Source organism: Mastomys coucha, unplaced genomic scaffold, assembly GCF_008632895.1.
Source record: "Mastomys coucha isolate ucsf_1 unplaced genomic scaffold, UCSF_Mcou_1 pScaffold5, whole genome shotgun sequence".
Classification (NCBI taxonomy): domain Eukaryota; kingdom Metazoa; phylum Chordata; class Mammalia; order Rodentia; family Muridae; genus Mastomys; species Mastomys coucha.
The window spans coordinates 8980935-9005822 of record NW_022196911.1 but is presented as its reverse complement, the minus strand read 5'-3'; the positions used below and the strand labels follow the sequence as shown (position 1 = coordinate 9005822).

At 45.9% G+C, this 24888-nt stretch overlaps 1 protein-coding gene across 2 annotated transcripts in view; it reads right to left on the bottom strand.

Annotated features, from left to right (window-relative positions):
• Nucleotides 1-3352: 3352 nt before the first annotated feature.
• Map3k4 (mitogen-activated protein kinase kinase kinase 4) overlaps nt 3353-24888 on the bottom strand; it is an 87342-nt gene continuing 65806 nt past the window's right edge. The window contains exons 12-27 of one of the 2 annotated variants that reach the window (XM_031355083.1): nt 24039-24200; nt 23249-23382; nt 22334-22412; nt 21584-21650; nt 19964-20060; nt 19105-19260; nt 16307-16407; nt 15714-15794; nt 14028-14219; nt 12967-13037; nt 11850-11966; nt 11185-11344; nt 9045-9167; nt 8554-8660; nt 4721-4900; nt 3353-3861 (exon numbers count right to left, since the gene is read on the bottom strand). In XM_031355083.1, the coding sequence (XP_031210943.1) occupies nt 3841-3861; nt 4721-4900; nt 8554-8660; nt 9045-9167; nt 11185-11344; nt 11850-11966; nt 12967-13037; nt 14028-14219; nt 15714-15794; nt 16307-16407; nt 19105-19260; nt 19964-20060; nt 21584-21650; nt 22334-22412; nt 23249-23382; nt 24039-24200 (1848 nt within the window). In that variant the 3' untranslated portion in view covers nt 3353-3840. The remainder of the gene's footprint in view (nt 3862-4720; nt 4901-8553; nt 8661-9044; nt 9168-11184; nt 11345-11849; nt 11967-12966; nt 13038-14027; nt 14220-15713; nt 15795-16306; nt 16408-19104; nt 19261-19963; nt 20061-21583; nt 21651-22333; nt 22413-23248; nt 23383-24038; nt 24201-24888) is intronic. The other variant, XM_031355084.1, reaches the window with a different exon arrangement.

Here is a 24888-nt window from a genome sequence, read left to right as displayed (position 1 = left end):
CATTATCAGAGCAGGAAGGCCGACTTTTAAGTTGCACAGAGCGCAAGGGCAGGATGCAATGCTCGTAACAAGCCCTCTTATTCTCTACCGGGCACAGTGGGCCGAGTGAAAATAAGATTAATAAAGTATCCAGAAAACAGAAGGTAAAGGCACTGCCACCAGGAGACATAAGTTCATCATGTGTTGGAAGGAAAGAACCAGTTCCTGCAAGGTGTTCTCTGACGCTCACACACTTGCTGTGGCACGTGTCCAGGTGCCCTGCATGTCCACACGGTCGCCATTTGCACTGCATACTGCTCTACGGCAGCCCTCTTGCCACACTGCAAGGCTGAGCAGCTGCCACCAGGACCACGTGACCCATACACCAACCACTGGCCCCTCTGCCTCTGCAGGTGGCCCCTTCCAGGCAGGCTCTGGGGAGCTTAGTGGCAGAGCCGTGGTGTTTGTGCTACGACTGGTTTTCTTACTGAGAAGTTACCTTTAGACATAGGCTTGATTTCTAAGTTACTTACCAAAGGAGTTAGGCTGGTGGATTCTTTTTAATCAGTGTTTTGTCTTCAGCATCTTCTACCCTTAAAATTTTCTGAAAGAAAGGTAAATTAAACACAAAGCATACAGAAGGAAAGCAACCATAGAGATCAGAAAAACGAGAGAAAATATAAATGAAACCAGATGGGTAGACCTTTATCTAATAAAGAAAGAGAGCAGACAGATGAGAAGGCTCAGGAGTGTGAGCAGACAACAGCTGTCCAGACACCGAGTGTGATGGACAGAGAGCAAACAACCATCTGCCCAGGAAGCCAGACAACTTGGTGAGCCAGAGTGGAGACCCTAACATCCACTAAAATCAAAGTCTGAACGGACCTGCAGCAAGTCCACAGTAACTCCCGGACCACTCTCTGCAGATGCTCAGCCCCGAGGGCTTTATGAGGGAGTCGGGTCTACCCAGGACCCAAAAGATGAAGACCACCAACCTGGGCCATCTCTGATGAAACAGAGAAAGACGAGATGTCCAGTTTACTGTAGGAAGGCTACCCTGCCTGATAGGGAGGCAGAACCCCAGAAGTGAAAACCACAGAGCGAAGCCCTCTGCACATCCAGAGGGAAGAGTCATAAATGAATGCAGTGGTGTACAAAGGGGACTTGCACAACTGCCAATTAGATTTTACCCTGGAAGGAGGGAAACTGCCCTTGTTCCTGGGCCACATGTCTCGATATATGGATGGAGCCTCCAAAAGCAGCGACTACAACTCTTAAATGAACTCAGCAAGGCCACAGCATACAAGACTGAAACAAACAAACAAATTCTCTGTATCCATGTCCACGTGCAATGAATGGCTGAGTTTAAATTAAGATGTTATTTCCACTCACAGCACAGTGAAGACATCCATAGAGGGCTCTTCAGCAGAGAGAAAAATCTGGACCCCTGAATATTGTTTTATATAAAAATTAAAGAGCAAGAGGCCTATTTTAAGAGCCAAATGAACTGTTGCGTCAGTCTGTGGTTTCCTAGACATTCCACCACAAGCACAAGCCATCAAGAACAAGATGGTGAGTGGGCTTCTAAAAATTTAAGCTTTTTTAGTTCTCATAGAGGTGACAAAGGAAATAAAATACCAGATAAGCCAGAAACTGGGGAAAGACATCTTCACACTACAGACTAGGTGAAGGACGTTTACTCAAGAATATGTTCAAAAACACAACTCTTGCAACTCAGAGAGATGACAAATAACCTAATTTTAAAAATGGCAAAGTATTTGAATAGGCTTTTCCTCCAAAAGGGAGAAAGTAGTGGGGCCAGCAAGACAGCTCAGCTGGTAAAGGAGTCTACCACCAAACCTTAGGACCAGAATACAATGCCCCAGGACACACATGGTGGGAGGAGAACTGACTCCAGCAACGTATCCTCTCTTGACCACATATGTGTTGTTACAACATGCGGATGCACACGTGTGTGTACACACGTGGGTAATACATGGATCTTCATCCATCCATCCTTCCATGGATAAGCAGACAAGACATATATGAATGGCCATCAGGCAGTGATTAAACTTCTCCATCAGACAAACAGGAATCAGAACTCCAAGGAAGTTGGCTTCACCATCACTAGCAAGCTTACTGTCAAAGAGTGTGACAGCATGGGATGGAGACCCGGACACCTCACAGCGCTGGAAGAACACGACATGACAGTCATTTCTGAAAAGGCTCAAAAGTTTCTGAAAACACAGGCTGACACACAGCCCAGCACACCTAACTCCTAACAGGCGTGAAAACATCCACTCAGACGCCTGTGTTCAAGGCAAATAAGCCACCAGGGGGCAGTCTAGTGCCCATCCACAAGTCCAGGGACAAACAAAGCATGTGGTACTTGTGAACAGTGGAAGGGGACTTGGCAGTGAAAATAAAGAAGTGCTGGCTTGTGCTCCATCACGATAGCCTCAGAATCTACCGAGTGAGAGAGGTGCTAGACCACCATCCTGCAAGATCCTAACTTCCTGGAATGCCCACAGTGAGCAAAGCCCAGGCAGGGAGTAGCTGCAGGGAGTAGCTGGGCTGCAGGAAGACAGGTGTGCACAGGTGGGGCACATTCTCCTGTGGGCAATAGGAAGATTTTAGAATTACACTGTGCAACAGCTCTGATAAAAGTACAGGTGTGAACCCCTTTACATAATGTAAATTAACTTAAAAGACTATAAAAGAACATCTTAAATGAAGTCCTAACATCTGTATGAATCCTAATCGGTATTCTCTGGGCAGAAGAGACCAAGAATATTTGATAATAACTCAGCCAAGGTTGGCTGCTGTGTGTCAGGAGCAAATGCATGATCTAAAGAGACTTAGGGAATAAGGTCAAGCACTAAACAACAACAACAATCACAACAACAACAGTAAAGAGAAACACCATCAATGACAACACCCAGCTACTTCAGAGTCCTACCTGCTGGGTCAGGTTAGGCTCTGAAACTATGGTGGCCTATCAAGAGATCGAGTGGCACTGTCCCCCTTCCATACATCCTTGAGAGCCCCAGCCTTGTTGTAGGCAGCAACAGCTAAGCTTGGCCACCTTCTATCATTAGCTCTCCCTGATCTATGCCATACCGTCCCTGTGTCAGCAAGCTGACCCTAGATTAGGTGTGTCCAATCTTAAAACATTGTGATATGCTTGGGCCACACTCAGAGCTATCCTGCAGTGCACATGGCCCACAGGCCCCAGGTTAGATGTACCTGGCTCAGCGTCCCACTAGGCAAGCTTGGCTGTGCCGTTTCTACTGAGCAGAATCAAGTGCAGGGGGGCGGCGGACCTCTGCATGCCATCCTGCTCTTAAGACATGAGCCAGTAACAGACGCTGACTTAGCTTTCCTAAAATAAACCATTTATTGAAAAAGAACCTTTCTTCAGCTTCATTTATGAGCCTTTGCATAACAAACTTGCAGCTTTCCAAAAAGGAGGCTCCACAGTCGGAACCAACAAACAGGAGGTTGAAATAAGGTCCTGGATGACACTACATTTTCTTCTGAACCCCAGAAGCTCAAAAACACTATGCTGATATCACAGCTCTCAGTCACACGAGGAACGGAGGAGACAGAGGCGGTGGTCCGTGTACAGTAGTAATGGCACTTAACATGCAGCTTCTTTAACCTCATCAGCACTGTCACTCAGGGGGGGTCCTGTGCCACAGCAGACAACAGGAGCAGCAGAAGTGAGGCTTGTCACCCGTGTAGTCTTCAGTCCTGGGAGATTAAGAAGGCCGCCTGCGCTGCAGTCTTTATGTAAATATTACATACAGTAGTGATCACGGGATTCTGTCCACACACTACTAGGCCACGGACTGGTTAGCTTCACTCTTCATCTGTGCAAACCTGTGAGGAGGCAAGAGAAAGTTGAGCCCCTGCTTGGTGCAAGCACATTCGTGTGTCTGCTGTGTACATATGCTTGGCCTCTGGCCCACAGGCAAGGCCTGGTGGCCCCCTGGCACCAGCCCCCGACATGCGAGGGAACCCAGGAAACAGACCTACTGTACATCTGGGAAGGCTGGGCTGAGCACAGGACAGCTCCTTCAGGGTAGTATATTTCATCTAGTTCAGAGCTGCCTGTCCCCAGTATCCCTTGTAGCCAGCCCAGGCTCGAGCCCATGTTCACCTGCCCACCCTGTATCAGGGACTCCTGTGCAGGGTCCTTAGCTGCATATGGGTTCTCATCCCCTCCCAACACTCCTAACTAACACTGACCCAGCAACACTTGTGTGCCCGCTCTCTACTACAGTCCATGTACTGCGGCAATCTCTTGCACACAAAGCTCCTCAATGGCCCTGCCCGCACCAGGACCTCATGTCTGACACCTTGTCTACCCCTCTGCCTGGCCACACCCTCTCAGAGACTGAGTTCTAAGAAAGCGCTGCCCAGGGCTACCATAGGGTGCTAAATCCTAAGGCTGCTTCTGATCATGTATGTGTCACCACTGCTCACAACACAGTGACAGATACAAGATGGCCACACATTCTCGAGGGCAAGAACTATGCTCGCCTCCTGTCAACAGATCATGTAGAAGGGCCTTAGTGAGCATTTTACTAGCTGAAAACCAATCTCTGATACATTAAGACATTTGGTTTCTGTCCTTTTAGACATAAGTATTCTATATTTAAGTTTGCAAATGTCACAGATGCAAAGCCGAACTTGAGTGTTTAATTCTGAAGAGGGCAATTTCAGCAACTGGGCAAACCTTGACAAAAGCGTGGTCGAGGAGCTGGCTGGCTGTCCACCGTATCTTCGGGTCACTTTCCAGGCAGTGCGAGAGAAAGTCCTTTCCTTCAGGGCTTAGCCTTTCTGGGATTGGTGGCTTGTGTCCCATACCGACCTTGTACATAATCTGAAAGTTGTGCTCATACTCATGCCAAGGCCGCTGCAGAGACAGGGAAAAAAAACCCAAAAAAACAAAACAGGCTTCAGCATCACATGGTCACAGCGACAAATGTCCAATCCCTCTGCAGGTATCTCAAGGAGACATCCATCAGCCAATACTTGCTGGCAGAACAAACAGGAAACACATCAGGCTCAGAGTGCATAGTGTCTGTCAGAGCTTCAGTCCACACACACACACACACACACATGCTGTGCTCTAGTGAGACTATGTGTCTAAAGAAAGGCAGGCAGCCACAGTCTACACTGCGCTGGGATATGTACGCCTTTATTTAGTTCTGTGTCACCTAGAGGATGCCACCACATAACTGAGAGATGGTAAAACTCAATGGTTCTTGCCCACTTTGTGGAATTATGAGAATCCCATTGCCACATATCTTATTTCATTGTGACTATAGGGAAATGAGATTTGGGGAGAAGGAACTAGGTCTACACACACTCCAATATACACGCTACTCTTCAGTTACTGCAAACATATACTCTGCAGACCACCTGTTCTTCATGCTTGACTAGAATAAAGCAGGCGTCATGGCCATCCTCCCACCCCATGCTAAGGGAAGAGAGAGCGTTTGCCCTCTCCAAGCTGTCACTATATACTCTTTCTGCAGCTGCAAGAGAGGTTGGGAACGAGTCCACTGTCTCCTAGTAACACTCGGGCTCCCAGTCATTGTGCTACATAAACAATACCAGACAGCAGCCACACACTGTGTGCACCTGTACCCATGCATGTATACATAGACACACAGACAGACCTGTGTGTCTATGTATACATGCATGGGTACAGTTACACCTGTGTAACTGCTATCAAATGCATCACACAACTGTGTAATCACTCATCTGCAGAATTGTCTCCAGAAGCAAGGTTTCCTTGGTCTAGGGAAGCATGTTTAGGTTCCATTGTACAGAAAGCAGTTCTCCAGAGTGAGCTTCCACTGTGAATTTTTATCTGAAGCATGACTGCTTTCTCACACCTCTCTTAGAATGAATATTATAAATCGTATATTATTCATGTGCTAAGGAAAAATTAATTTCACTTTTAAATGTACTAGTCTGGAGATGAGGATGATCATCTGTTTCTCTTTAACAATCAAGCTTCCTTTTTTTAAAGCGTAGTTCACGGTGACAGAAACCTGGACTGGAAAGCAGTGGGTCCCCATGCACCTCACGTCTTGTCTCCGTACTTTCTCCTATTACCTAGAATTATTTACAATTGGTGAATCAATGTCTGCACTGCTGCTAACAAACACACACCATCAGGGTTCACTTTCTGTCTCATACATTCTGCGGGTTTAGACACAGTGTGATTATCCTCAGTGGTCTGAATGTGAACTGCCCCCATGGGCAAAGTGCTTGAATACTTGGTCCCCAGCAGGTGGTGCTGTTTTGGAAGGCTGTGGACTCTTTAGGAGGTAGGGCAAGGCCTAATAGGTAGGTCTTGAGGTTTTAGAGCTTGCATCTGCTTCCTGTCCCCTCGCCTTCATCACTGTTGGTATGATGTCACTAGCTGCCTCACACTCTTGCTCATCCGCCATGCCTTAAAATCAGGATGTACTTTAAACTATGAGCCAAACTGAACTCTTTTTCTCTTAAGCTGTACTTTGAAGAATGCTACTGAGGAAGAGTTTCGTCATCCCAAGAAGCCCTTTCTACTGTTTGTTTATTCCTTTCCTTCCTACCTTTGCAACCATGATCTTTTGTCATTGTTGATTTTGTCAATTTGTGCTTTGCCATGTAGCCCAGGCTGGCCTCAGGACCCACCTCGGCCTCCCGAGTGCTGTTACAGAGGTGTGTGCCTGCAGTCCTGCCTCCTGCAGTCTGTGAGGGACTCTCAGGATAAGCACTTCTCATCTCTGACCCTCCCACCTCTCAGAGCATCTGCAGCCTATTTCTTCACACCAGTGAGTAACATCCCTTGTATGGATATGCTTGTTAATCCAGTTAACCCAGCCAGCTGACCACCAGGGGGTTGTGGTTTGCTGTTCCTTGTATCTACTGAAGGGCTCCTGACTGCTTCAAGTTTGGGTATTCCTGAACAAAGCTGCTGTGAGCATTCATGTGTAGGATTCTCGCACTGTTGGCCTTGGACTTCGTCTTTCCTTCTGCACCAACATAGGCCCTGCATTCCTTCATCTCCCCCATCTCCCCAGGCAATCCCAGCTTTTCCTTTCCATTTTCCCACTGCATGTGTTTACTGCCCTCCCTCCTGCCTATCTTTAAAACCTTGACAGCCTCCTCCTCCCAGGACCCCTTCTGGTTTCCTACATCCAGCCACTCCCACATAAATATGTGTATATTAAAATGAAGGAGCGGGGATTTGCATATGAGAAAGAATGTGTGCTATTTATCATAGGTTAGTATTTCCAGTTCCACCCACTTTCCTGCAAACTGTATGGTTTCATTTTTGTGCATGGCTGAGTAGTATTTTGTTCCCATCAGCCTACTTATCTGTTAGTGGCCCCTTAGGCTGATTCCACTTGTTGATACTGTGAGTAAAGCAGTAACAGTGGCCAAGTCTCTCTGCCGAGACATGCGGTCCTCTCAGTATATTCTCGGAATGGCACAGCTGAGTCTATGATGGTCTAGCTTCCTGAGAAGCTGCCACACAGGTCTCCACCATGCCTACGCAGGTATGGTCCCACAACAGTGAATGTGGCTCTTTACACCCTTATCCGTATTTGCTACCTTTGGTTTTCTTAACAGCCATTCTGACGAGCCAGAGGGAGCCTCAGAGTAGCTTTAACTTGCATTTCCTTGTTGGCTAAGGATGTTGAACCCTCATTAAAATATTTCTCCTTTTGAGAACTCTGTTCAGCTCCTTGACTCTTTTGTGGTTTGTCTGTTTGTTGTTTAGGAGTTCTTTGTATATTCTCATATTAATGCTGTCAGCCGTGCAGCTGGTAGACTGTTGTCCAAGTCTATGTGCTACGCCTTAACTTGGTTAACTATTTCTTTGCAGTGCTGAGGCTCTTACATGTTCATGCATGTTCTCAAGTGTACACATGTGTGTGTGTGTTTATAGACGCATGCTACATGTGCATGGAGATCAGAAGCTAACATCAAGTGTCAGCCCTTGTTACTTTCCATTTCATTTTCTGTCAGGGTCTCTCGTGAACCTGGAGCCCATCAACGTGACTACGCAGGCTGGCTCTGAGCTCCACACGTCCTCCTGTCTCTGCCTTTGCAGACATGTGCTTTTGTTATCAGCTTATTTTTTTACATGCATGCTAGGAATCTGATGCTTGCGTAAGAGGCACCTTTCCAACTGGCCATCTCCCCAGAACCTCCACAGAGCACTTTGATCTCCCGAGGCCCCATCTGCTGTCAGCCTTATTTCTGGAACAACTGGAGTCCTAGCCAGAAAGTCCCAAATAGTCCTCAACTTGGTCAAATCTTGTAGTTTCAGAATTTACAGTCTTCCATGAAGGACTCTGATCCATCTGGAGCTGTCCAGAGTGAGAGATAAAGATCTCTACACACTGGCATCAGTCAAATAGACTGCCTTTTCTCCATTTGTTGGCATGGGTAGGTTTATGTTTCTCTGCTTAACCCCAAAGTTGAAACCTATAAATTCACTCGTTGGAGCTCTCTGTGATGTGTACCCTATGGACAGGTGTTTCTGGTGCACAGGGAGCTTACCTTGCCAGTCACCATCTCTATGACGACGCACCCTAGACTCCAGATATCTGCCGCACGTCCGTGGCCTTCTCCTTTGGCTCGGGTAATAACTTCAGGGGCCATGTAAGCTTTATGATCAAATATGGGAATGAATAGCAAGGGTTACCAACACAGCATTACGCATCAACAGCACCAAGCAATATGCTGTTAATCCTCGGCAATGTCCTTCACCCAGGTACAGGCAGCAAATGTTGAAAGCTTTCATTTTCAAGTCAACTTGAGGAACATTTTAGGGACAGAATATTGTTTTAAAAAGCAACTCTGAATGTGAAAATTTCCAGTAAATTGTATTCCCAATGGAAACAGGGAATTTAACCTAACACCAACAACCACACCAAGTAGTTGCCATGTAACTGGTGATTTAACCAGCAGTTTCAACCAATACTGAGCTCCTTCTGAGAGAAAGAGGCCTTCCTCAGGTCGGAGCCCAGAGCCGGCTGGACTAGCCTTACCTGCTGTCCCTAGGGTGCTGTTCACCTCTCCGGGCATGGTCTGGGCATTGTTTTTAAGTTTTACTGAGCATCCAAAATCTCCCAGTTTGATTAGTCCAGACGATGTAAGGAAGATATTGGCACCTAAACAGAAATAGGCAGCTGATGAGCGGGCTCTGAGACACAATGTGGGTATCTAAGATGTTCACATGGTCATCCAGACTCCAAAGACTTCATTCACAAACTAAATAAAATGAAGTTCTATGGAACTCCTCTTCCATAGGCAACCACAGGAAAATATACGGACCACAACTACATACTAACACAAATCAACACACACTTCGGAGCAGATACTCTGAACTGGGAGACACACAATACATACAAACTCAGACATACTCACAGAGAAGTTTTATAGAAAACCCAGACGTGTGTGGCAGTGCCTGAGCATTGTGACTATTTGCTAAGGGTAGGTTCTCTTCTGTGCATGAATGCATGAGTGCACAGAAGAGAACCTGCACACAGAGGCCACCTCTGAGCTCATTTTAACTGTAACTGAAAACAGTACTGTAAATTTTCCATTTCAGTGTTCCTACAATCAACACACACACCTATCACACTGCTGAGGGGACCTGGGGTCACTGCTCATCTCTCTGGGCAGCCTAGGATAGGATAAACAAGACAGTACAACTGACATTAGGTCATACAATATACCTTCAAAAGTAACAGTGTTCGCACTAGATACTTAGCTCTTCAATGAACTACTTTCTGACACTCCATCCTTACTAGCTAGACCCTCCAGAGTTGGTTTTACAACAACTGCACAGTAAAGTTTGAAACTGTTCTCTATCTGGCCGTTCTTAATGACAAAGCTTTTGATAAGGACACCAGTAAGCTAAACTGACTTAGGGCTCAGAGAACCCACCATGGGGATATACAGAGACTGAGTGTGGTGTGTGAAGCAGGACAACTGGATATGGGCAGCTAAGCAAGTGCTCAGACTGACCCAGCAAAGCCACATGGCAGACAGGCAAGGCAGCCGTCAAGCTGTCATAGGCTGATGGAACCCAACAGAGCATCAGTGCTTTTCAGACCCAGGCCAAAGCAGCTTCCAGTGTAACTGCCCAGATCAGGTCTAGACCTTAGTCAGGAGGCGGGTCATTCTTGGGTTTCTAGGCTAACCTCAGAGTACAGGACAGGACAGCGCTCTCAGCCACCTAGGGATGAAAGCACCCTCCTGCTTTAATTCTCTCTCAAACTCAAAACTGTCAGGGCCATGGTGTGACTCGGGCACGGATCTGTTCTGGAGCGGAAGCAGCTACTCTCTTGGGACGGAAAAGCATGACGTACACGGACTTTACCACCAAAGACACAGCTGCATGGCCTGTCTCACAGGCATTTTGGAGTCACACTCAGTTCATGTACTTAACAACCCACATTAGGACAGGAGTGCACAAAGATCTTGACACAGGTTAGGAAAGTGAGTTTTGTAACAAGTGTCCAGTAAGCACAGAGTAAGATACACCAAAGCAGGCTGTAGAAGCAGTACACTTCATTTCCAGGAAACTGACTTCTCTGAAGTGGGCTACACTTTAGAGAACTTTAGAGGCTACAGTGAGGACTTTTTAATGCACAGACACCTGGGTTCTATCACTTCTTGGCACAGGGCCCACTTTAAAGTGCTTAAAGCAGAGGCACATCAACCTGAAGAAGTAACAGGTGTGAAGGCACATCAACCTGAAGAAGTAACAGGTGTGAAGGCACATCTACCTGAAGAAGCAACAGGTGTGAAGGCACACCTACCTCAAGAAGTAACAGGTGTGAAGGCACACCCACCTGAAGTAACAGGTGTGAAGGCACACCCACCTGAAGTAACAGGTGGGAAGGCACATCCACCTCAAGAAGTAACAGGTGTGAAGGCATATCTACCTCAAGAAGTAACAGGTGTGAAGGCACATCCACCTCAAGAAGTAACAGGTGTGAAGGCACATCCACCTCAAGAAGTAACAGGTGTGAAGGCATATCCATCTCAAGAAGTAACAGGTGTGAAGGCACATTCACTTAAAGTAACAGGTGTGAAGGCACATCCACCTCAAGAAGGAACAGGTGGCAAGGGAGCTGGACAGCAGGAGACTGCCTGTGAAGCCAAGTGGGTGAGGTGTACCTTTGATGTCTCGGTGAACAATGCCGTGCTCATGGAGGACATTGATGGCTACGGTGATCTGCTTGGAATACAACCTGATGACGTGCTCCTGAAGGCCCAGCCGTGACACCTCCTCCAGTGTGCCCTCGTCACAGTACTCCATGAAGATGTACATCTCTTCCTGGGGAAGCAACACAACACCTATGTTTTGACTGTCCTTCTATGAACATAACAACCCCAGGGTCACTCAGAGGAATTGTCTTCCTCCTGCTGGGGTGTGGATGCTACCCTGAGTGCTGAGGGAGTGGTAAAGCTGTGCCTGACTCTCCTCAGAGGGGCTGCCTGCCCCGTCTGGGATGGTACAGCTCGTTTGGCAAGATCTGTATGGATATAGGGTAACTTGTATCCATTCTGAGACTATGCACCATGCAACCTTAGACAGGGAGTGACAGCCATGCCTGCAGGTGTTATCATGTCTGAAACACATCCCTGTCAATCACAAGTCCCTTAGTGAAAGCTGTCCGGCAGTGCTCAGGACACAGGGCTCACAGTCTGCGACTTAATTTCAGGAAAAATGCCTGCTTCTGAGAGAAGGCAGTTTTTGTGCTCTGTGGTGGGAAGACCTGGGATGCAGGACAGGGCTGCTCTGTGCCCACTGACTGCTCCGTGCAGTGAGAGCTGCTTACCCTGTGAAGCTCCACGCCAAAGTACCGGACCAGGTTGGGGTGCTTGATGCCTTCGAATATTTTCAACTCATCTGCAGTCTCCTTGATAGTCTTATGGTCGTTAGGCTGAAATCGAATCTGGGAAAGGACAATTGTGATGACTGTAGATACTGTCTGTGTCGTGTCTGAACCTGCCTCCTGACATGTCAGTTCGTAGGCCCTAGGACGGGGCAGCACGTCTACGGCTTTCCTTGACTCCGCTTCCTCTTACAGTTGTTCTTACAGTTGGAGGACAACATGGAGGGACCTGAGCAGCTCCGCCCGACAGGCCTACGGCTGGCTCCTGGACTCTACGGGTCAGTGACTGTGCAGCTGTGTGCCTTCCTCCCTGTGTCACTCAGCCTAACAGCCTCCAGATCAATCTGAACTGCTAAGGATGTGACTATGGGCAGCCATATGGCACTCATGGCCTAACGAGGAACGTTCCAGTTAACAGAATGTGAGGCAGCAAACGTGCTTGGTTCAGTCGCGCCACAGTGTCTACATACTCAACACATCTTATATGCCATAATATATAATTATATTGTCAATCAAAATTTTATATTTTGTCAGTTAAAATTTGTAAAAGTTAAAACGGGGGGGGGGGTGATGATGTATTTGGTAAAAGTTAAAACGACTTAGCAGCTTGGCAAGGTCACCAACACCCTGTCCCCATCACCCTTAGTCCCCTCACACCTGGGAGGCCTCCAGTGGCCCTTCCTCAGCGCCCCTTGCTCTTGCCCATCTTCACTTCTGAACCTTCCTGCCTTCTCCTCACACATGCCCACAGGGTGAGAGTGGTGGCTCCATTCCCTAGGCCTTCCTCACTTTCCCCAGCTGCCTCCATGGGCGTGCCCACCTGCTTTGCCCTGGAATCACCTGAGATCCTGATCTCCTGAAGCCTTTCTAGAGTCACTAACCTTCCGCTAAGGTATCTCAGGGCAGCGGTAGCTGCCAACTGTCATATGCTCAAACACAGGACCCAGGCCCAGAAACTCAAGAGCCCTGGGCCAGCTCTATGCACAAGGGCCATAAACACAGTGGCTTTCCTAAATCACCCAGATTTACCTACACGAAGGCCCAGAGGACCATGACTCACCTCCTTCATGGCCATCAGCTCCCCTGTGTCGACGCTGATGCAGGTGTACACTTTTCCATACTGTCCTTCTCCTGTGAACAACACAAACAGGCCACTCTTCCAGTCACTACAGACAGCAGTCAGGGCAGCTTACGGTAACTCTAACTCTGGAATATGCTTATAGAGCTACCACTATGCTCACTCTGGTTGGCTATTTAGGACTAAAGGAACTCATAGTGCTCCCTGATATCCAAAGTTTTGAGCAATCGTATCGATGCACTCGTCCTATCTGTAAATGTCATAGTGACAGAAATGTGCTTTAGGAAACCCCAAAGAGCTACGAAGATAAGCAAGCGATGTGCTGTTTCAGAATATTTCTAAGCCCTTATTCCCCTCAAGGGGTCTGGGCTGAGACTGGGGCAGAATGGAGTGGCCAATAGCATGTCTGGACTCTCTCTGGCCACACTGCTACAGGATCTCAAGTGTGAGGGGAACCTTCCAACACTGCTTCTGGGACACTAAACCAAGGGACATACGACTGAAGGAGATCAAGAGCGACAGTTAGTATGTCTTATAGAGTATCTGACTGCACTAAGATAGCACTAGGAGTCTCTAGTTTCTGTGGTTCGCAAAGTTCTCCTAACTACACTTGCCTCTCAAACTTAATGCTTGACAGAAAAATGTATTTAAGTGCTTGAAGAGTCTGGGATATCATACTCTACCACTAGTTATTTTGTTAAGAGTAATTTCACTTAGAAATCAATTACCTGCAAAATATTGGGGGGGGGGGTAAGAGGGAGACTCTCCTGCCCTGATTTATATCTAGTCTCTTCTCAAATAATATTCTTGTGGGGATAAAAGAACGCAGATGACAAGGGTCAAAGTTCAGTAGTTCTCAAATGGAAACTTCTGGAATTATTGAGTAAAACAGATCAATGTATTGAACTATTTAAAAGTCTTTTCTCAATTTTCACTTTGTATTGTAAACATGTAAACATACTTTAGAGAACACCAAAAAGAATCACGAGACAAACACCAGGAAGAGTGTCACTTCTGGCGCAATGACCCCTTAGCATCCTCACCGATTTTGTTTCCTCTTTGCCACTTAAACGTCACTTTCCTCAGTCCAACATGCATGACATTATCATAGGACTTAGGGGTATCACACACTTGACCGATGATATTCTTTCTCCTCATCTCTCGATACCTCCTCTCTTCAAACTGTCGGACTGACTTCTGGATAGCTTCTATGGGCCCCTGCTTAGAGGCCGAGTCTGCAGAGAAACATGAAATTATCAGTCCCAGGATGTGAGGAAGCTGGTTTCCAAGAGGACACAGAGAAAACAGCAACACATGATCTCTATCCATGTTCCTCACATGACGTTATTTCCTTCTCCTTAGCCAGTGCACGGAGTTCCATGTTATCACATCCTCTACTGATGGATACTAAGGCTGGCCACATTCACCAGCCATTAATGGGTTACATACAACCCATGACATAGCTACCTGAGAGTTTTAGCTGTGTCTATGAGACAGACGGATCTTTGACGATCTGGATGGCTGTAAGGTTAATTCAAAAAGTGACATTCCCAAAGATTTATGTTTTAATTAGCTTATTTTGCTATCTATCAATCATATTTTTAAATCCTGGAAAGGAAATCTAGTTTTTTGTTTTTGCTTTTGTTTTTACCCAAATATATGATATACCAGGTTTGCCTGGATAAGTTTTTTACAGGCCTCCTGTCAAAATATCTGTGAAGAGTTGTCTTAATTATAAACCAATGAGCATTTCTCCAGAAGACTTGGACTTTAAGATGCCACTGGGAATCACAGCTTTTTTGAGAGGGGACATAGTCCTAGTGGTTCCCAATTTTGCCTAACCACCAGGTATTTGTTTTCAAAAGCAGGGTAGACTCAGGGCCACCACTGTGTTCAGGGGAACCACAGTTATAGGTGGACTAACGCAGAGACTGGTTCCCTGTTTCTAGACTCAGGCCCAGAAGTCTCTCCTTCAATACACACAGATCTGCACAGGGCCAGCCAACCAGTGCACCAAAGCTGTTTCTTGCTGCAACCCAGCTCTGAAACCCCATGTTAACCTAAACTTCCACCTGCAGTAATCACTGTACGGAACTCTAAGCCTGCCCCCATTTCCTCCTCAATTCAGCTGACAGGATGATCTCATAGTAACTTATTAGTTACAGGAGCCAAAGTTCCGCCTCCAATTTCTTTTTTTTTTAAAAAAAAAAAGATTTATTTTATGCATATGAGAACACACTATATCTGTACAGATAGTTGTGAGCCTTCATCTGGTTATTGGGAATTGACTTTAGGACCTCTGCTCACTCTGGTTAATCCTGCTCACTCTGGACAGCCCCTCTTGCTCTGGTAGACCCTGCTCATTCAGACCAAAGATTTATTTATTATTATAAATAAGTACACTGTAGCCATCTTCAGACGCACCAGAAAAGGGCATCAGATCTCATTATGGGTGGTTGTGAGCCACCATGTGGTTGCTGGGATTTGAACTCAGGACCTTCAGAAGAACAATCGGTGTTCTTATCCACTTACTCACCAGGTCCTTCCTCCAATTTCTTAGCATGAAGATGACTGCTTACATTCACAAGTACTAACAACAACAAGTACTTTCAACATCATGAAACAGATGTCCAGAAAGGCCATGATGGGTACTATGAAGTTAGAGGTGCCAATGAGTAAGACCTAATGACTCAGCCTGAACACTGTCACTGGCAACTCCTCTCTCATACCTTTGGTTTGGCTGATGAGAGTTCTAAGTTCCCAACTTCTCCGTGTTGATCCACTTGAGTCACTTCGAGGATACGCTGGCTCTGCAGGAAGTGGTTTTCATACAAATTAAGATTTATGAGAAACTACACCCTGCTGAGGTGCTGAATGGCACCATCACTGCCAATCTGCTCTCACTGCTGACTCTGGTGAGGCTCATGTCGCTGTTCATGTCTAGAAAATGACACCTAATGAAACCGTTGAAGGACTTGAACCTTCCGTAAGTAACAGACAACAGAGCTGCACATTCTGCCTTCTGGGGAACTCTACTTGAGAGGCAGTTTGGGGGGGACTGTCGCTAATATTACAACAATCACAGGAACAGTTCTGGATTTCTGAGGTGAGTGAGAGTGCTCAGCCATTAAAATATCAAGAGTGATGCTTTTGTAAAACACAAGGATTTAGAACATGCAAGGCTACACTGAACGGCCAAGGTGAGCAGGGCTCCTAAGGTCTGGTGGCTCCCCACATTCTTGTGTATTCAAGGACATCAGGGCTGGGGACTACGATGAACAGCAATGCTGTGGATGAAGCATGGCGTCAGCATGACTCTTACCATCTCGCTCTTCCGTGGGGCTTGAGTGCCGACTCAGAGACCTGAACTGCAGTTCTGCAGCTACGGAGGCCAAGCGGTCGTTTTCAGGGACGCTGGAACCCCTGTTTTAACATTAACAAAACAAACCCAACTGAGCTATCAAGTGAATGCAGCATAAAATGGAAGGTCTGTGAGGTTCTTCTAGGATTCTGATTCTCAATAGGACAGTACTGTCAGGAGGTGTTTGCAACTGGCATCTAGTGGGCAGAGGACACATGGGCAAGCCCCACAAAATCGATAACCCTAACAAACAGGGATACCACTGACATAGGGTCTCTCCTGGGGACTGCCAGGAAGCCCTGAAGTTTGTTCATTCTACATTAACAACAGTATCAAGAATAAAGCCCATCTACTTAACTGGCAGTGCATGAAAAGATCCACGGTTTACGCCTAGCACGGATAAGGGTTTGTTAAACGTGATGTTTAGGTTGCCAACAAGTTATATTTACATAGTTAATTATAACAAGAGTGCTAAAATTATTGCATGGTTCAAAAGATGGCAAATCTCTAGCAGTAAGAAAGGAATACCTAAAGGTTTCTCAAGCAGTAGCCAAGCAACTGGAGAGCAAGAGACTCAGCGTGTTAGAGACAGAGTTAGTCAGCTGCTTTTCTACAGTGAAGCCAACTGCTCAGTAAGAACGAGAACTCACAAGGGTAAAGCTGTGATTAAACAGGAAGTGTAAGGTTACAGTTCATGTACCCGAAGACCACATGAAAAAGGGTTTGCTGTTTAAGATGCTGCTGGTGTGTGTGTGTGTGTGTGTGTGTGTGTGTGTGAGCACGCCCTGTGAGCAGGTCCAGGGCAGTGCGTGGTTACTGCAGTCATGGCCCCAACCAAGTCTGGGCTAGTCTATGTACACCTGAAGCCGGCACCACATCTGCTGCCTGTAACTCCTTGGAATAGCCGTGGTGGCACCTAAGGGCCAGGCCACTAACAGAAGGGAGGACACACAGTCCACCCTAAGCAGGGCCATATCTGGGAGACTACAGGGGTCACTCAGTGTCTCTACCTTCCTGCTTTCCTGAAGGTTACATTAATGAATTTTGTGACTTTCAGAGATTTTCGTAAAGGTAAAAGGCAAGAGGCGTCCTTGAAGAAGTGGTGTATTTGTGAATGGGATGTAAGGGTCTGTGGTGAATTACAAAGGTTGCCAATTTCTGTGGAATAACAACCAGCTTGAAGCAGGGTTGAAATCCTACAGGCAGTTCATGAGCAACAGTGAAAGCTGGCTCTGGCATGCCTAGCACTGAAAAAAATGTTGTGTTCTCAAGTGAATAGTGGTGATAAAATTTCAGCCCAGAATAGCTATTTCCAAGGTCAATAAGATAAAATTAAAACATCACTGAACACTGGGGGGCAGGAGGCATACTGTGGGCTGACACCACTGTCACAGCACAGGGCTCCCTCTTCCGGCCCATACTGCACTATAATTGGGTTCTCAGGGATATACAGCAGGCCTGAGCAGGAATGCACTGGCCTGGCAGGGCTCTCTTGCAGGAAGGAGTCTTGGACTCGCACATACCTTTGTGGGACTTTGCTTTTTCTATCTGTGTTCACAAACACGTTGTCTCAAAAGCAAACTTTGTTCCTTTGTATTAAAAAAATAAAAATAAAAAATGTTAAAACTATGCTGCTGCTAAAGCCACTGGAGGTCAGGTGGATCTGAATTAAGACCAAGACCCACACAAGGCTACATAGAGATGATCATAGAGAGAAGAAGCTGGAGGCTAAGTTATCAGTAGCTTCTGCTACTGATGGACAGCATAAGATGGTGTAGGTGAAGTCAGATGGAAAGACTGCCCACACATTTACGTGTCCTATACCAGCTCCTCAGCCTTGCTGATGCAGGTGTCTCCTGACCAGCGACGGAGCATCGAGTGTGATAAGATGATACAGCAGCTGGGAAGATGGCCACGGAGGCAGTCAGCATCCTCCACCACCTCCCCTGACTCTGCACACATACTAATGAAAGTCCGGGTGGCTCCCCATGGCGAGATGGGAGAAATGTGAAGACAGATGCCATGGAATTCTCCAGTACCAAAAACAAGCAGGAAATGGGAGCTTTAATATTTATTTTATTTTGTTGTTAATAGATTAAGCTCAAACATTTAAAAATTTAAGGTTATAGATATTTATGACTAAAAAATAGGAATATTAATCATTTTAATGAGTAGCAATACTAGAAATGTGTGCAGAAATTTTAGACTGGTGTTAAGGACTGGTGCCAGTGCGACATCATCTCAGTTGTCTGAGCTGCAAGGCCACACTGTCTGCCCTGCTTTCATACTGTTTCTTCCTGGGTCCTGTATTTGGACAAGTCTCTTAGACACCACTCCCTCTGGACGCTTCCCCACAACCGCCCTTCCTTATTGCACGACAGGAACACTGGCAGGTCCCCTTCTGCTCGGACACTGGCTGAGATTAACTGCTTTGCTCCAACCTGGGAAAGGCTGCTAGGCCTGCCCCGAGTCCCCTTGAGCACCCCCAGGGTCTTTCCCTGGGTGCAGTAAGGCAGAGACTGGCAGAGCCAGGTGAAGGTCATTTAGCTCATGCTGGCTCCAAAGAAGAATCATGACCCTCAGGAACTGCTCAGCTTCTATTACCTGCTGCCAGGGTCCGGAGGCTCTGACAACCCACGGGGACCTAAGCACCGTTCCCACAGCTGTCACCCTATGACAACATCCTGACACTGAGCATCCCATGGAAGGACATGAGGGATAATGGGGTGGGAGACACACTGCTGGTGTATTGAGACTACCTGGTATCAGGGGCAGTGTTGACAGGTTTGGCCGGCGCAGAGTCACCACCACCTGGGCCAGGGCGGCCAGCAGCAGTGGTGGCGGTGGCAGCAGCGACAGCAGCAGCAGCAACAGAGTTGCCATGGTTCCGAGCGTCAGAAGGCACGCTCCGGGTGCTAAGGCAAGAAGAAAGGCTTCAGGAACAGAGGTAAGAATGAGGGTACTGGCATGTACTACATGGGTAGGAAATGAAAAAAAAAATCTTTAAAATATAAAATTCACATTGCTACTTGAGTTCCGGTCTATGTGTGTGTGAGAAAAAAAACTAGTGTCAAAGACCCTGACCTAGAAAATTCTACCACAGGAGATCAGCCTGCCAAAGGCACTGAAGTAGAAAAGAAATGCCAATTCTAGAGCATCAGTGTGAACGTGGATGTGTTTCTGGACTGTCAACTTAATCCCAAGTATACACGCTCATGGATCCTATAGTGAACTGGTCACTCCAACTTTCTCCACTCTTAAAGAGACACTCAGGGCTGTTGTTACATGTTCACTACCCTTTACATGCTTAAATTTGTTTTCCTAAGGTTGTTTTTCCAAGAAAGAAAAAGAAAGAACGACTCCAAAGTCAGAAAGCACTCAGTTGCTGGGGTTATAAAGAAGCTGGAGGCTAAGTTATCTTACAGAGGCAGGCCTGTCCTTGCTTTGCAGTGAGGCACTGTGCTGTGTCCTCAAAATAACACAGAGAAGAGCTTTAGGCAGTATGTGGCCATCAGAAGGTCAAACACCGCACTCCCGAGCAAGCGCACCCAGCTGACTGCAGAGCAGGAGCATGCGGAGGGAGCAGACAGGAGTCCGTGATGCAGGAGCAGCAGATACCTGAATCCGTCTGGAGTTGGGATGATGAGGTGAGGGTTTGGAGGGTCACTGTGGCATCGGGGCACCTTCACAGGGCGGGGGCTGTTCCGATGGATAGCTGCCGGAAATGGCAACAAAGCAAACTCGTTAGAGCAGGCAATGGAAAACTGCCACGCCAGGTAAATGGAATGGCGATTGACTTCAACAGTAACCAAGACAAATTCACTTACAGAGTGAAAAAATATGCAAGTGCTGCCAAATATGTCACCTTTGTAAAAGTAGTGCTACACATTTAAACTTTCCTAAACTAAACCCATGCTTCTGTAAACCTGTGTAAACACTGCACAACATCTGCAGAACAGACGGCCGGCATCCACCTGGGCCCAGTAGACTGGGGTGGCTGCTTCCTAGACTCGAAGATGCTTGTGCAGATGGAGGTACATCTCAACACATGCTACCAATGCTCCACTACTTGGTGCTTGGGCTCAGCGAGGGGACATATTGGCTTCTCTCCTAGGGCGGATCCCTTCTCTTCTCCCTTTAAATAGGGTAAAACAGGACTGACATAGATACAGTTCAAGATAGAACTAAAATGTAAAAAATGCATGACATTCAAAATTAGATGTTATTTTTGACAAACTTCATGGTGATAGGATTGAAGACCAGGCCCAGCGTGCTAAGAATGCACTCTACCAGTATGCTATGTCCCTGTGCCAAACTTAGATGAAACTTAAAGGAAAATGTTAAAAAACAACAACAACAAAAACCAGTGATTTTCTACTACAAACTGGACATGATTCCACCTCTCCAGCTGGGTGGGGTAGAGAGTGAGATGCCTATACTCTATTCTAGTGTGTCTTTCTCTTACTGTTGCTTCTAAGAGCCACCTGGTTCCTATGTTCCCTGGACTATGATGTCGTCTCTTGATGTGTTAGCAGTTTAATCTACAAACATTTTTAAGGATTCAGAATATACTGCAAAATTGTTTGAAAATAAAATACTGTTTGCCTTGAAAAAAAATAAAAAAATTTTTTTTTTCTCTGTGTAGCTTAAGCTGTCCTGGAACTCATTCTGTAGACCAAGGTGGCTTTGAACATAGAGATCTGCCTGTCTCTGCCTTCCAAGTGCTGGGATTATAGGCATGTGCCACCTCTGCCCAGCTAAGAACTAAAGCAAGTCAATATTTACTCAAGTGAGCAGAGAAATGGGAGAAGCATGGGAAAAAGAAACACCTACTTCATGAGACAAGGGAGGACCAGGGGAACCCCTCCCCCTTCAGGAGATAAGGGAGGACCAGGGGAACTCCTTCTTCTTCGTGAGACAAGGGAGGACCAGAACCTCTCCCCCTTCATGAGACAAGTGAGGACCAGAGGAACCCTCCTCATTTGCTCCATATACAAAGATTTTAACAAGGAGAATAGGCTGCAGTGTTAACACCAGGAAAACAGAAACCAGCTCAAATGAACGGCTGCACCTTGTGCTGTCATTTTTATCTTCCTCTAGGGTGAAGAATGATGACCATGGAATTTCCTGAACAAACCTCATCTCTGTCACTTTCTGAGCACTCTTAAAAAAAAAATCTACTTTGTATGCAACTGGCTCATCAAAACCAGCAAGTGTTGGTCTCACCAAGGTACAAACCTGTGACAGGGCTGTGTGGCTTTCCTATGACGTGCCCAATGCACTCATTCATCAGGGCTTGCAAACTCTACAAACCAAAGAAAAATTGGAAGATGGTAAAAGAAACTAAATTCTTAATTATATACTTAGTACATTAGACTCAGTCGATTTGAAAGCAACATTTGAAATTAAGCAAACATTTTTAGTTTAAAAGGTAAAAGATATAAGCATAAACTAGATACAAGTTAAATATCACTTAATAATGTATTATGAATTCTATTTTCATAAACAAAAGCAACATAGCAGACTATTCCCATAAAATAATGACATCTACAAGCAAAGTTGCATCTCCATGACCAGAAGGCAACAGGAGGGAATTTACACCTGGGGACATCACCAACTGGAGCCACTGCTGCAAAGAGTGGCAGCCGATGGCACTGACTGATGGAGGAAAGTGAGGGGAAGCAATTTTGTCCTCCGTTAGCTCCTAGAGGGCAGCCTGAACTGGCATTATAAAATACAGACACTAAGATCTATGTCAGAAGTGTAGGGGCTGAGAGAAGACCAGATAGCCAGCTGCACATGGCTGCAGTAAGAGGACACTGAAAACTGTGGTGCGCCTTTAAGAGCTCTGCATTTTAATGGGTCGTCATCCTCATAGTGTAAGTCCTGAGGAACCAGGGCTCCATATATATTACACAATCCAGGACAGAGAGTGACCGACCGACTTGGTTCTTCTCTAACTGAAAAGGTATTTAGAGTACATCATACCAAGAAGTCATCTTCTGGTAAGGCTGAAATAAAGGCAGGTTCAATGGCTTGGAGGAAATCAAACCCTTGGGTGGCCCATCTGTAATATGAAAATATTCAACAATCACATAGTAGCTGGGGAAATCCTTCGTGAGTTACACAGCACTAACATTAGCATAAAAGTAGTTGGAAATTTACTATACTATTAGCTAAAGAGACAAAAGATACCAGTGTAAGTTGGACAGAAGTTAAATGACATCTAATTAATATATTATAAATTCTATTTTTATAAACACAAGCAACTTAGCAGACTAGTCTCCATAAAACAATGATGCTCATAAGCAAAGATTCAAGTGTTTCCATGTAATATGTAAATTACATATTACAAAATGCTTGGTGTTTCTTGGGGGGTAAAGGGAGGTGGTAGTTGTATAAACACCTGAGCAGAATGAGCTTACAGTGACTTTATTTTTTAAACATAGGATGGCTTTTTAAAGTCAATTCTAACACCAAAAAGAAGCATGAGGGAATTAAGTGGGGCACACCAGGCTCCAGCTTTCCATGTAACATGCAGTTAGTTTGCAGTGTTCTGACTTGGAAAGTGACTTCCAAGTGCCCTGTGTCTACTCATCTGGATTATAGAATGTCACACACTTTAGTGACAACATGCTATAGGAACAACTGCAGAGCATTTGAGACAGGGACAATCTGCACATTCTCCCAATGGATCCCTCTTAGGGGGCATGACATTTTGGACACATTAAGGATTGTCTTCCCTCTAAGGTTAATTATAGGCATCACGTATACATCCATCCATTTGAAAAATGCTGACTTGACACTGGACTGGAAGGTACGTTTCACATAGCACCCAGAAACAAGACCCGAGCAGCCCCATGTGCTCATGTAAGAACCAGAGTGCCAGCTTCTCGCTGTTACCTGGGTCTTGTGCCTCTGCCACTCTCGCATTTGGTCAGCACGTAATTCATCCACTTCTGGGCAAAGCTTATATATTTGTCTCCTATCTTCTGTCTGAATTCTCCAGACATCAAACGAACAACTTCTTTATGATACTGTAAGAAGATTTCATGTATATCAAAATTAACAAGGCCGGGTGGTGGTGACACATGCTTTTAATCCCAGCACTTGGGAGGCAGAGGCAGGCGGATTTCTGAGTTTGAGGCCAGCCTGGTCTACAGAGTGAGTTCCAGGACAGCCAGAGCTATACAGAGAAACCCTGTCTCGAAAAACCAAAAAAAAAAAAAAAAAAAAAAAAAAAAAAAAAAAAAAAAAAAAAAAAAACACACTCTGGCAATAGCTACACACAATAAGACTGTATCTGACTAAAAGGCCTTTTTCTAAAACTGAACAGCAAAATCTAATTAGTATGTATACTCTGAATAACCAGAATATCATCACAAAACAGCTTGGTAAATACTTTATTCATTTTTAAATTAGGAATGTACTTTTATGATACTAAACAGCTCTTAAATAAAGTTTTAAGATATAGTAGAAAGATAGCTGTGAGTGGGAAATAAAATCTGGGCAACTATCTGAAATTTAAAAGAAAGCTGACACTTTGGAGATGCCACGGCAGTATAAGGTGACATTCCTGACTATGCAGTGATTATAATTAATGTAAGGCTTGTCGTCTACACTTCATAATGCTTCTTGTAACCCACAAAGCCATTTCAGGGCTGTGTGGTGTTCCCTTGAATGTGGTTCCTACCTCAAACCCAAAGTTGTAGCCCTGAATCATGGCTTCTCGGTAGTACTGCTGCAGCGTGGCCGACTCAGATTCCTCAACCTCAGCATCGAACTCCAGGGTGAACATGTGGTCCACACGGTCGATGGCATCGCTTATTCTGTTGCATAGCTCGAGTGCATCGTTCTGAAGAAGCCCAGACCACGATCATTAGCCCAAGAGAGACAAGCCACAGACAGACACCAACTAGACACTTTATCAAAATATGACAGAGAAATCCCATTTCCACTGTTCTCTGTCTTTAACACCTTACAGACACCAGGTGGAAACAACCCACAGGAAGTGTGTTGATGTCGCTAGCACTTCCAAGCATTAACCATTACAGATCAGTGGAGGAGAAGATAAAGTCTACTGCTACCTGGATGCTGCCAAATATCCCACAATACACTAGAGGCATCCCCTTACAACCCCAAACAACAGGAGACAACGTACCACCCCATATAACAAGATACACTCCACCACTACCCTAAAGAACAGGAGATACCCCAACACCACCCCATACAACAGGAGACAGCTCACTACCACCCCATATAACAGGAGATATCCTACCACCACCCCATATAAGAGGATATACCCCCCCACTATCCTATACAACAGAATACACACCACTACTACCCCATATAACAGGAGACAGCCTAGCACCCCATACAAAAAAGAATCACTGTCCCCAATGTCAACAGAGTAAAGGCTGAGGAACATGTCTTATTTAAGCTCTCAGTGCTTCCATAGCTCCACACTCACCCCTTCCCACCTGTCTCTCACTCCCTCCACACTCACCCTTCCCCACCTGTCTCTCACTCCCTCCACACTCACC